Source organism: Gigantopelta aegis, chromosome 12, assembly GCF_016097555.1.
Source record: "Gigantopelta aegis isolate Gae_Host chromosome 12, Gae_host_genome, whole genome shotgun sequence".
Taxonomy (NCBI): Eukaryota; Metazoa; Mollusca; class Gastropoda; order Neomphalida; family Peltospiridae; genus Gigantopelta; species Gigantopelta aegis.
In genome coordinates this window covers 30,335,388-30,348,709 of record NC_054710.1, presented here as the reverse complement: position 1 = coordinate 30,348,709, position 13,322 = coordinate 30,335,388, and the positions used below count along the sequence as shown (strand labels likewise).

The following is a 13,322-nucleotide window of genomic DNA, read 5'->3' as shown; positions in this document are numbered from 1 at the left end:
CCCTATCTCACGCTCATTCACTTTCTGTTTCAATGTCCTCTAACTCACGCTCCTTCTTTGTTTCTCTCTTCGTCTACCTGTCTTCCCCTCTCTGTCTACATCTCTGTCCCCCCTCTCTGTCTCTCTCTGCCCCTCTCTCTCTCTCCCTCTCTCTCTCTCTCTCTCTGCCCCCCCCCTCTCTCTCTCTCTCTCTCTCTCTCTCTCTCTCTCTCTCGTAAAACTAAATTGTATCTTGTTTAAATTTGTGTTTTTTGCACAGTTCTTTACACTGTTTTTTATTTTATTTAACTGTTGAATTTATATATTGATGTTGTTCATTACTTTCTGTTTGCATTTACCATGGATTGACACCCAATAGCCAATGTATTTTTCGTGCTGGAGTGTCGACAAACATTGATTCATTCATTTTCTCTCTCTTTGTCTCTTATCACACGTACAGACTCCTGCCTAAATCTGTTTGTGTATATGTATGATGCATGTCTCTCTGTCTTTGTCTCTCTGTCTTTGTCTCTCTGTCTTTGTCTCTCTGTAGGTGGTGTGTGTGTGCGTGGTTATGTACGCCAGAATTGTGTGTGTGTTTATGTGTGTGTTTATGTGTGTGTGTGTGTGTGTGTGTGTGTTTGTGTGTGTGTGTTTGTGTGTGTGTGTGTGTGTGTTTGTGTGTGTGTTTGTGTGTGTGTGTGTGTGTGTGTGTATGTGTGTATGTGTGTGTGTGTGTATGTGTGTGTGTTTGTGTGTTTGTATGTGTTTGTGTATATATGTTTGTATATAGGAATGAATGAATGAATGAATGTTTAACGACACCCCAGCACGAAAAATACATCGGCTATTGGGTGTCAAACTATGGTAATGCAAATAAATAAAGTGATGATCAACATCAATATAAAAATTCAAGGTTTAAACAAAAACAGTGTAAAGAACTGTGCAAAAATACAAATACAAATATCATAGAATTTTACGGACACCGAATTTTACTCTAAACTTCAATGTGTGCTGTATTGGCCATTCTCAAAGAGAATGTTACACCCCTGCACCACGGTGAGGATACAGCACACGCAGGGGTTTGTATATAGGAGTGCACGCGCGTGTGTGTATATATATTTGGATGTTTGCATATGTGTGTGTGTGTGTGCGTGTGTGTGTGAGTGAGTGTGTGAGTGTGTGTGTGTGTGTGTGAGTGTGTGTGTGTGTGTGTGTGTGTGTTGTATGTAGGTGTATGCGCATATGTGTGTGTATATGTTTCGATGTGTTTGTGTGTGTGTGTATGTGTGTGTATGTTTGGATGTGTGTGTGTGTGTGTGTGTGTGTGTGTGTGTGTGTGTGTGTGTGTGTGTGTGTGTGTAATCTCTAGTGAAGAAGATGGTCAGTAGTGGGGATGGAGCCAAAAGGCGCATTTTTATCTTTATTTATATAGAGTAGGGCAAACAAACCGTACATGTTCTTCCTCAAGTTGAGTGGGGGCGTGTGGGGGGGGGGGGGGGCGGCCTTGCCCCCAAGTCCATACGGACCTCAGCACGAAGCGAAGTAACACCAGGTTTTATAAAAGTTCAAAATGAAATTTTGAGAGAACAGTTACCACCACCAGTCCAGAAACTGGTGACAAACAGTGTTTGTTGTCCGCAGTTACCACCACCAGTCCAGACACTGGTGACAAACAGTGTTTGTTGTCCGAAGTTACCATCACCAGTCCAGTCACTTGTGACAAACAGTGTTTGTTGTCTGCAGTTACCACCACCAGTCCAGTCATTGGTGAGAAACAGTGTTTGTTATACGCAGTTACCACCACCAGTCCAGTCACTGGTGACAAACAGTGTTTGTTACACGCAGTTACCACCACCAGTCCAGTCACTGGTGAGAAACAGTGTTTGTTGTACGCAGTTACCACCACCTGTCCAGTCACTGGTGAGAAACAGTGTTTGTTGTCCGCAGTTACCACCACTAGTCCAGTCACTGGTGACAAACAGTGTTTGTTATACGCAGTTACCACCACCAGTCCAGTCACTGGTGACAAACAATGTTTATTACTTCGAAAAGAAAGATTTATCAATTTTATTACATCCAGTACCACTGCGTGGGGTGGGTCATCACAGTTAAGGACGGGTTTTTACTTTGTCATATTCTATATAAATAAATGTAAATAATGTAGCAAATCGTTTTGACTATGTGGTTATTCGGGATAAGCCTTGTCACGTGATTCAAATTAAATAATACGTCAAACGAGAATTCTCTACACGCAGTTATTGTTTCTTCTGATTGACGGATCACCGTCATAATTCAGTTGTTGTTACAAAACATTAATAATAAATGGGGTATGGTGGTAATATAGATGGATAAATGAAGTACATTCTGTATAAAATTAAAATAAAGATAAAAATGTGGGCCCCTCAGCGGCGATTGTGCCCACCCCTCTCCCGATACCGTTCTTTCGATCATGTCTATATGGGTTTATCCCTATAACTGCGGGGCAAGACGCAGCCCAGTAGTAAAACCCTCGCTTGATGCACGGTCGGTTTGGGATCGATCTCCGTAGGCGGTCCCATTGGGGTATTGCTCGTTTCAGCCAGTGCACTACGACTGGTACATCAAAGGCTGTGGTGTACTAACCTGTCTATGGGATGGTGCATATAAACGATCCCTTGCTGCTAATCAAAAACAGTAGCCCATGAAGTGACAACAGCGGGTTTCCTCTCTCGATATCTGTGTAGTCCTTAACCATATGTCCGACGCCATTGTGACGGAACATGCTCTTAAACTTGTTTCGCCTGTGGCGATTTTAATGGTGTTAGAGGGCCGTGTGCAGTTCATTGCACGTAGCCCAGGTGGGCAACTTGTTACGTAATACTTCGCGCGATCGGGCATTCCAATATGCACTTAGTCCAGCTGTGGAGGCCATGTGGCGAGTAGTTATGTAATACCTCTGCGAGTGCGGTTTTTACAACCGTGATTTGGCGACGTTGGCGTCAGTAAGTCTGACGATCAGAGAGAAATAATACCGCTTGGTCGCGGTGGAAATATCAGATGATAGGGGGAGGTACTGCCTTGTACCCCCAGGCAATATTCTGATTTATAATAAATAGCTAGTGTTTTAGAGGTATCAGGGAGAACCAGAAAAGGAAGGCTTCCCGGGAACGTTGTCCGTTTGGACTGGTAAATATTTTATTTCTGCTCTGTGTATAACCTTGATGTGATTGATGTGACTTTAAATATTTTAATACTGTATTATACCAATATTCTTTAGACAGTGTCTTCGGTCATCTGACGAAGTAAATCGTAGACTTTTTGTTCTAACATTATATGAGTATTTGGTAATATAAAGCTTAGCCAGTCATCCTAGAAGACCTAGGTAAACTGTAGGTTATTGTCTTTATTGTGATAGGTACCAGTATTAATTTTGTGTTACAAGGTTACTGAATGAGTAGTTAAGGGTTAATAAAAAATTAACCAGTTAGGAATAGAGCTGTAATTCCTTTATTAATTAAGTTCCCCTGGAAGCGTTTCTAAATTATCACACGTTACTGAACGAGTAGTAAGGGTTAATTAAAAATTAACCAGTTAGGAATGGTGTTGTAATTCCTTTATTAATTAACTTCTCCTGGAAGCGTTTCTCAATTATCACACGTGTGGGTGTTGTGTCACGGTGAAGTGATTCGCATATTGTGTAACTAGACACCTAGAGATTAACTAATTAAGTGATCAGTTCTGGGTTTTTATTATTGTTGTTATTAATTAACTACTACGGCTGTACATTTGTCAGCGTAGGTTAATACAGATTCCAAAGTGTATTGTGTTTTGTTGTGTTTCTAGTGAGCTAAACGTGCTATAATAATATATACTTTATTTAAGATCGTATCTCTGATCATGCCTAGACGAGCCATACTAGGGTTTAACCGCCTGTTACAGAGAGATCTAATAGATATACAGTTAGGAGAGATATTTTGATAATTGTGTTTTATTCAGTTACGGGTATTATAGAATCCCCGTGACAGGAGTAGAAAATTGGGGCGCTCGTCCCGGATCTGAAACGGGACACGCATATTTAAAAAAAAGTATTGTTTGTAAATGGGGGCTTTATAAATTATTTTTACAAATTTACTAGAAGTAGTAACGTTGTTCACTAGAAAATAAATTAATAATAAGTGCGTCATATCTAAACATGGATAAGAATTTGCTGGATAAGCCTACGCTCAGTGTAGTGGAGATTAAGCGAGCACGTAAGGCCGAGTTAGTTGAAATCGCGGGTGAGCGAGAAATTGATTTAACATCAGCTAAAGGAAGTTTTTGGTGATAGGCCTGTTATGGAAGACAGTGAGATTGTTCCAGAGATAGAGATAAATGAGTTAAGTGTGGAACAACAATTAGCTTTATAAAAGCTTGAGTACGAAAGAGAAGAGAAAGAGAGAGAAAGAGAAGAACGTGCATTAGATAGAGAGAGAGGGAGAGAGAAAGAGAAGAGAGGGAGAGAGAAGATAGTGATAGGGAGAGAGAAGATAGAGATAGGGATAGAGAAGATAGAGAGAGAGAGATAGAGAGAGAGAGAGAGAGAGAGAGAGAGAGAGAGAGAGAGAGAGAGAGAGAGAGAGAGAGAGAGAGAGAGAGAGAGAGAGAGAGAGAGAGAGAGAGAGAGAGAGAGAGAGAGAGAGAGAGAGAGAGAGAGAGAGAGAGAGAGAGAGAGAGAGAGAGAGAGAGAGAGAGAGAGAGAGAGAGAGAGAGAGAGAGAGAGAGAGAGAGAGAGAGGGAGAGAGGGATAGAGAAGATAGACATAGGGATAGAGAATTCCAGTTAGAAAAATTAAAAGTGGAACATGAGTTAAAGTTGAATACTGAAGAAGTCAGACGAGAAGCCGGAAATGGGTTTAACATGTCGGAGGCTTATAGATCAGTGCCTGTATTTGATGACCAGGAGGTAGATATGTTTTTCCAACTTTTTGAACGGGCTGCTAAGCAGCTAAATTGGCCGCAGTCTAAGTGGACATTGTTAGCCGTGTCTAAGTTTAAGGGGAAGGCTACTGTAGCTTATAATTCAATGAGTGATGAGCGAGCAAGTCAGTACGACCTAGTTAAGGCGGCAGTGTTGAGGGCATATGAATTACGTCCTGAGGATTATCGTTTACGGTATAGCGAGTTGAGAAAAACGCAGGGTCAGTCTTATAGTGAGCTTGTGGCTAAGAAGGCAGGGATGTTTGACAAATGGGTTGTTTCTCATCAGGTAGAGTCATATACCGAGTTACGGGAGTTGTTGATCTTACAGGACATTAAAAATGGATTACCAGTTAGCTTACGTATTCATTTAGAGGATCGTGATGTCAAAAAGATAGAGGAGGCAGGCATAGTGGCAGATGATTACGTGTTAATACACAAAGCTCAGGCAGTACCGGGTACCTCTTTACAACAGGGTGATAAGAAGAAATTTCAGCCAGGTTTTTCCCGGGAAAGTAACTATCGGGGAGAGTCATCTAGTTGGTCAGCTAGTCAGGCAAGGAATGCACCTGGTAGGCAAAGTAAGGATAGACCTGCATTATCAGCCAATGCACGAACTTTTCGTCCACATTGCAGTTACTGTAAAAAGGATAACCATCTTATCGGGGACTGTTTTAAAAGGAAACGCGATAATGCGCAAGTGGTCGGTTTAGTGAGGTCAGCTCCGTTAGCAAGAGAGTTAATGGTTAGTCCCATGGCAGAGAAAGTAAACCCGTATGTGTCCACTGGTATGGTTTGTCCTAAGGCAATATCAATCAATAGAGATACCGGGTGTAGTCAGAGTCTGATAACGCAAAAGTGTTTAGCTGGTATTGAAAATTCCGATACAGGACGACGTTTGGCTTTAAGCTCAGTTACTGGAGAAAAAATGGTTGTCCGGTTACAAAAGGTTTTCTTGTGTTCGAAGTTTGTGACGGGACCAGTCGTTATGGGTGTTGTGAAGGACTTGCCTGTTGAAAACATAGGAGTTTTGTTGGGTAATGATTTGACTAGTCAGTGTTGTCAGCCGAAACGTGACCAATTGTTAATGAAAGACAGCCCTTTACCCATAACATAAAAGAGTGTGAGGTTGATGAGATTAGTTATCCTGCGTGTGTAAAGACTAGGGCTATGGCCAGTAGGTTAGCACGGGACCTAGAGGATATTTGTGATTTGTCTGATACGTGTGTGAGCCATGAAATTGGAGTGGATGAGGTTATCAGTAAAATGGTAGATAAGTCTACTGACAAATTAAATGTGGTGGAACCTGTTGATCTCCCGCAGAGGGGAATTGAACCAGTTGTCTTTGATAGAGGGGATTTACCTTGTAATAGACAAGAGTTAATTCTAGAGCAGGGGGCTCATCCAAATTTGTTGGCAGCTCGCACTACCTTGTTAACTGTGGACAAGGGAGTATTAATAAATAAGAGAGCTAGAGATGTGAGGTTGCCGGCGACCGAACTAGCTAGGAAGCAACTGAGCCATGCTCAGAGCAAAATAAAATCAGTGTTTGATAGGAAGGCTAAGAGTCGGGAATTTAAACCAGGGGATAAGGTGCTGCTTTACCTTCCCATTAAACGGGGTTCTGTGCAGAACAGGTATTTCGGGCCCTATGTTGTGCACAAACGGGTTAATGAGACAGGGTATGTGATAAACACTCCTGATAGGGTTAGGAAAAGTAGGTATTGTCACATCAATTTGCTAAAAGGTTATTTTGACAGACTGCCGATAGTTCCAGAGAGACCGGTCCAAATTGAGAGACACTCAATTTCCTGTGATGACGTCAAGACTGCAGAGGTCAAGTTGGCCAACGGCCAGATTCTAGAAGACTTGAACCCCCAGCGAGCAAAGTTGACTACGTTGAAACAAGACAATGTTTCCATTTGTCAGAACCTTCCAACGGTTACCAATACCTTAAGCCAGGATGTGCGCTTGGAACCCAACGCTACACCGATTCGACAGCATGCCTATCGGAGAAAACCTGGAAAACGTGCGACACTGAAAAAGAAAGAAACGACGTCCCAGTGGTCAGGTGAATGCGAGAAGTCATTCAACCGTCTCAAGCAGAGGCGCTACTCGTCTCCCGTGATGGCAGCACCAGACTACCGAATGCCGTTCAAGCTAGCTGTGGGTGCCAGTGACGTGGGTGCTGGAGCTGTGCTGTTCCAAGAAGACGAAGACGGACTAGACCACCCTAATGAAAGCCTCCAACCAGAGAGTTTTGAGATGGAGTCTTCTTCTGCAAGAATACCCAATTACCATTGGACATATCAAGGGCACATCCAATGTAATCGCTGATGCCCTGTCCCGAAGTTGAACGTTATGATAATGTGTTGACATTCTTGATTTCTGTTTTGTTTTTATATATTTTATTTGTATACCAGGGACTCAGAGACTCAGTGTGATTACTGGTAGTCACCTTATTATTACATGTGTTATAAATGCCCGTATGCGTCGGTTAACGCACCTTTCTGTTTTAATGTAGTATATTTCCCTATTCCTAGAGTAGAGGAAATATCCTTTTTGAGGTGGGGGTGTGTGACGGAACATGCGCTTAAATTTGTTTCGCCTGTGGCGATTTTAATGGTGTTAGAGGGCCGTGTGCAGTTCATTGCACGTAGTCCAGGTGGGCAACTTGTTACGTAATACTTCGCGCGATCGGGCATTCCAATATGCACTTAGTCCAGCTGTGGAGGCCATGTGGTGAGTAGTTACGTAATACCTCTGCGAGTGCGGTTTTTACAACCGTGATTTGGCGACGTTGGCGTCAGTAAGTCTGACGATCAGAGAGAAATAATACCGTTTGGTCGCGGTGGAAATAGCAGATGATAGGGGGAGGTACCGCCTTGTACCCCCAGGCAATATTCTGATTTATAATAAATAGCTAGTGTTTTAGAGGTATCAGGGAGAACCAGAAAAGGAAGGCTTCCCGGGAACGTTGTCCGTTTGGACTGGTAAATATTTTATTTCTGCTCTGTGTATAACCTTGATGTGATTGATGTGACTTTAAATATTTTAATACTGTATTATACCAATATTCTTTAGACAGTGTCTTCGGTCATCTGACGAAGTAAATCGTAGACTTTTTGTTCTAACATTATATGAGTATTTGGTAATATAAAGCTTAGCCAGTCATCCTAGAAGACCTAGGTAAACTGTAGGTTATTGTCTTTATTGTGATAGGTACCAGTATTAATTTTGTGTTACAAGGTTACTGAATGAGTAGTTAAGGGTTAATAAAAAATTAACCAGTTAGGAATAGAGCTGTAATTCCTTTATTAATTAAGTTCCCCTGGAAGCGTTTCTAAATTATCACACGTTACTGAACGAGTAGTAAGGGTTAATTAAAAATTAACCAGTTAGGAATGGTGTTGTAATTCCTTTATTAATTAACTTCTCCTGGAAGCGTTTCTCAATTATCACACGTGTGGGTGTTGTGTCACGGTGAAGTGATTCGCATATTGTGTAACTAGACACCTAGAGATTAACTAATTAAGTGATCAGTTCTGGGTTTTTATTATTGTTGTTATTAATTAACTACTACGGCTGTACATTTGTCAGCGTAGGTTAATACAGATTCCAAAGTGTATTGTGTTTAGTTGTGTTTCTAGTGAGCTAAACGTGCTATAATAATATATACTTTATATAAGATCGTATCTCTGATCATACCTAGACGAGCCATACTAGGGTTTAACCGCCTATTACTGAGAGATCTAATAGATATACAGTTAGGAGAGATATTTTGATAATCGTGTTTTATTAAGTTACGGGTATTATAGAATCTCCGTGACAGCCATATAACAGTAAATTAAATGAATGTTTTGAGTGTGTTGTTAAATAGACCATTTTCTTCCTATAACTTAAAATGTACATCTTGCTCTTTGACGGCAAATAACTCGAGTTAGTTTACAGCTAAACTGGAGTTGTCTCGCTTAGACCGCAGTTGAAGCTGACACTTACTCTTACTGGAAAAAGACACGTCATATAAAACTACAAGGAAGTAATTCACACGTAGGTCGGACATTTTGACGCAGGACGAATTCGAAGGTATGTTCACTTTTTTTCAAACTAATCATGTCATCAGTTGTCCAGTCTGTTTCTTGTGTTCTGTCGCTTCGTTCTGCTAGCGATTAATTCGTTGATTTTATATATAGTACCAGTTCATGTCAAATAACTGTGGAGGTCAGGCCACACGGGGTACAGTACACGTATTTATTTTCCAATAGTCGTAATGATAGCGCACAGTAGTTATTTTAAAATCTGAAACGTGAGCTGCATACAACAGACTTGTGAACAGAAAGGTGCTTTTATGGATCGCTCCTCCTTGGTTTTATATAAAAACTACCAGTTCATATAAGTAATCGTTGAGGTCAGACTACGGGGTACAGTACACGTATTGATTTCCCAGTAGTCGTAATGGTATCGCACAGTAGTTATTTTAAAATCTGAAACATGAGCTGCATACAACAGGCTCGTATACAGAGGAGTGCTTTTATGGATCGCTCCTCCTTGGTCTTATATAAAAACTACCAGTTCATATACATAATTGTTGAGGTCAGACTACGGGGTACAGTACACGTATTGATTTTCAGTAGTCGTAATGGTATCGCACAGTAGTTATTTTAAAATCTGAAACATGAGCTGCATACAACTGACTCGTGTACAGAGGGGTGGTTTTATGGATCGCTCCTCCTTGGTTTTATATAAAAACTACCAGTTCATATAAATAATTGTGGAGGTCGGACCACGGGGTACAGTACACGTATTGATTTCCCAGTAGTCGTAATGGTATCGCGCAGTAGTTATTTTAAAATCTGAAACATGAGGTGCATACAACAGGTTCGTGTACAGAGGGGTGGTTTTATGGATCGCTCCTCCTTGGTTTTATATAAAAACTACCAGTTCATATAAATAATTGTTGAGGTCAGACTACGGGGTACAGTACACGTATTGATTTCCCAGTAGTCGTAATGGTATCGCGCAGTAGTTATTTAAAAATCTGAAACATGAGCTGCATACAACAGGGTCGCGTACAGAGGGGTGGTTTTATGGATCGACCCTCAACCACCGATTAATTTTTATTTTTATTAAATATATATTTTCGTGCAAGCGCTACTTAAACCCACACATAGAAACATCTCATGCCACAGTCTAGAACTAGTTCACGAGCCAATAGGGTTTCTCGGTATCATTGTGGGGAATAAGGCTCATAGTAATGCTTAGGAAGGTATGCATATCTAGGGTTGGAAAATAGGTGACAGCATTGGAATAGTGTTAGCTTTTGAGTATTACCACCCTTTTCCTGACCCTACCCTAAAATATTTGTTTTTGGGGAGTACCACAGGGGCAATATTACGCTATTCATATGGAAAACGTACACACACACACACACACACACACACACACACACACACACACACACATACAGAAAAGAGTAGCTCATTTATTCATATTGTCATTACTAGTATACAGGATTGCAAACGAATCACTACGGACCTAATCAGGATTACAACTAATATTGTAGAATGATGCACATACATGGTGAAATTGTTTCAGGCCAGCTGATTTTGCCCAAATATTTCTATTGTTTTTGCCCGAATTTGAGGTTTGCTAACGATATATTTATCTATACAATATCATGTAGACGCCTAGCTAATTTCAACTAATATTGTGGGTAGAATGATGAAAATACATAGTGAAATTGTTTCAGGCCAGCTGATTTTTCCAGAATATTTCTGGGTTTTTTTCTTCACGAATTTGAGGATTTGCTAACGTTATATTTTCCTATACATATAAAGGCCTAGCTAGTCGTGATTTCGCTGTTACTAAACAGACACATGTATACGCTTATTATCAGTTAGTACACGTTTTTTTGTTTTTTTTTTTTTACCAACTTGTCTTCATTGTTTTTGTTTCGGTTTACCCAACTTCGCATAGGACGTTCTCTTTACACCAAATTTGCAAATCGTTTTGACTATGTGGTTATTCGGGATAAGCCTGTCACGTGATTCAAATTAATTAATACGTCAAAAGATAATTCTCTACACGCAGTTATTGTTTCTTCTGATTGACGGATCACCGTCATAATTCAGTTATTGTTACAAAACATTAATAATATGTGGGGTATGGTGGTTATGTAGATGGTTAAATGAAGTACTTTTAGGAACAAATCAAAATAATACTTTAAGTAACCGACAGACGTGAAATAATGTACCTTGTTTTTACAACATTCGGGAATTGCCCCTAAGTCATATTGTAGAATAAAACTAGTTTATACTGTGTATGACAGAACGTTGTTCATAATATATCACGGGAAATTAACTGAAATGATTTAAGAGTGTAATGTCGTATGCTATATGTTCAGTATAGGACCCGCACATGTATCATTTTAGTACGATACATCTGTCGTCGAAATGAATTCAAATTGTGTCAGTAAAATTAGGTACATTACTATAATATTTGATCTGTTTCAGATCATAAGTTCTCAAATAATGGATCGTACTAAAAACAAAATTCTCCACAGCATCCACGAAGAGATGGTCAAAGGTACGTTCAATGACCTTGACATTGTCTGTGAGAATGGAACAACGAGTGCAAACCGCTTGGTCCTGGCCGCGATGTCATCTTACTTCAGGGCAATGTTAACATCAGACATGACAGAGAGTCGGACGGGCGTCTTAAATCTGCCTACTGTCTCGGTGTCAGTGTTCCGGGATATTCTGAAGATGTCTTTGTGTTCAGTGGATCTTGTAAACGAAGACAACTGCATCCCGATTTTAGATGCAAGCGAGATGATGCAGCTTGATGACGTCAAAGATCTGTGTCATCGTTACCTTAAGGAAGGTCTCGTGCTCAAGACTGATAACTGTCTACACTGGTGGAGACTTATGAACCACTACAATGTTCCTGATTTGTCCAACAGAGCAGTCTCTTATCTGACAGAAAACTTGACCGACTTTGTTGAAACAGAAAACATTGTTCATTTGTCAAAGACAGAACTCTTAGAAATATTGTCTAAGGATGACGTGAAATGTACAGAAGACGTAATTATGAAAGGTGTCATGAAGTGGCTTGAAACAAATAACCCGGACACAGGTGATGTACAACATATCTTTGAAAAGATCAGGATCGAACTTATTGATTTAAAACTCCTCGTTAAGAATGTGGTATTTTCAAAATTCATTCTAGAAAATAGTTCGGTTCAGCAAATGATTACGGATGCAACACAGTTACAAGATCTGATAACAGGTTCTAAGAGCAGATTTCGTTATAGACGTGGAAATCTTTTTGTGTTGCACTACAATAAATCGTCACTTCTGTCTTGTTTTACATCAGAAGAGACATGGGAAGACGTTCCAGCTGCTCCAGTAGATCCTGGATGGAGGTATTCAGCAGCAAGCCTAGGTAACAAGATCTACATCACTGGTGGTAAGACTAGAAGAAAATGTACACTCATTTACGACGTCTGTATGAGAGAATGGGAAACTGGCCCACATCTCGAAGAACAACGTTATTATCACTGCATGGCCACAGCTAATTCTAAAGTGTATACAATTGGTGGCGAGAACAGCAACATGATTGAAGAGATGAGCGAGAGTGACACACGATGGCAGATTGTTGGAGATTTGAAAATAAAAAGAGAGCTTGGATTCGCTGCTACAGTTGGACAAAACATTCTGGTGATGGGCGGAGGGAGTGGAGACAGTGGATTAGATGTTATCCAGTGTTTCAATACAGAAACTCGTTGTGTCTCTGACCTTAGCTTCCATTTACCATACAGATCAGTGGTTCTCAGAGGTTCTATCCACTTACCGGATTTATATCTACTGGACTATGATGGAAATGTGATGCATGTTCAGGTCATTGACAGTGGTGACGAAATTGAGATCCAAGCCAGGTCAACAGCAAAATGGGAATCGTTTGGATATCGTTTTGGCATATTATGGCACAACGGAAGTCTATTGTCCTTCAGTGGTGTGGACTCTAACTGTAAAATTAGAAAATACAACCTGGCTGAAAGAAAAGAAGAAAATGTAACTTTCCCAGAATCACCGAGAAGTGGTACTGTGTTTGGTGTTCTGCCAGTGTATCATAAAATATGATCATTATATTTTAGGTTGAGATTGTTCTGGGGCATAACATCATTTGTCGATGTAATCTGATTGACCAACTGTGTTTGTTTTTTCATTAGGTTATTTACATTTAAAGGAACATACCCTAGTTTCAACCCGTAAAAAATAACATTAAGTTTAGTTAATCTACAAACATGTAACACATTTGGATAAAGTTATAATTGAGTGAAACATGAGTCTGTGACTTTGAAATGGTGAAATACCTTCTAATATTTTGTGATATTAAAAACACCAG

The 13,322-nt window shown here is 40.3% G+C and overlaps 1 protein-coding gene across 1 annotated transcript; it reads left to right on the top strand.

The window, feature by feature from the left end:
- Positions 1-11,446: 11,446 nt before the first annotated feature.
- Positions 11,447-13,057, top strand: LOC121385965 (kelch-like protein 6). The gene has a single exon (XM_041516759.1). It carries the CDS (start codon positions 11,447-11,449, stop codon positions 13,055-13,057), a length of 1,611 nt encoding a protein of 536 aa, XP_041372693.1.
- Positions 13,058-13,322: the final 265 nt, after the last annotated feature.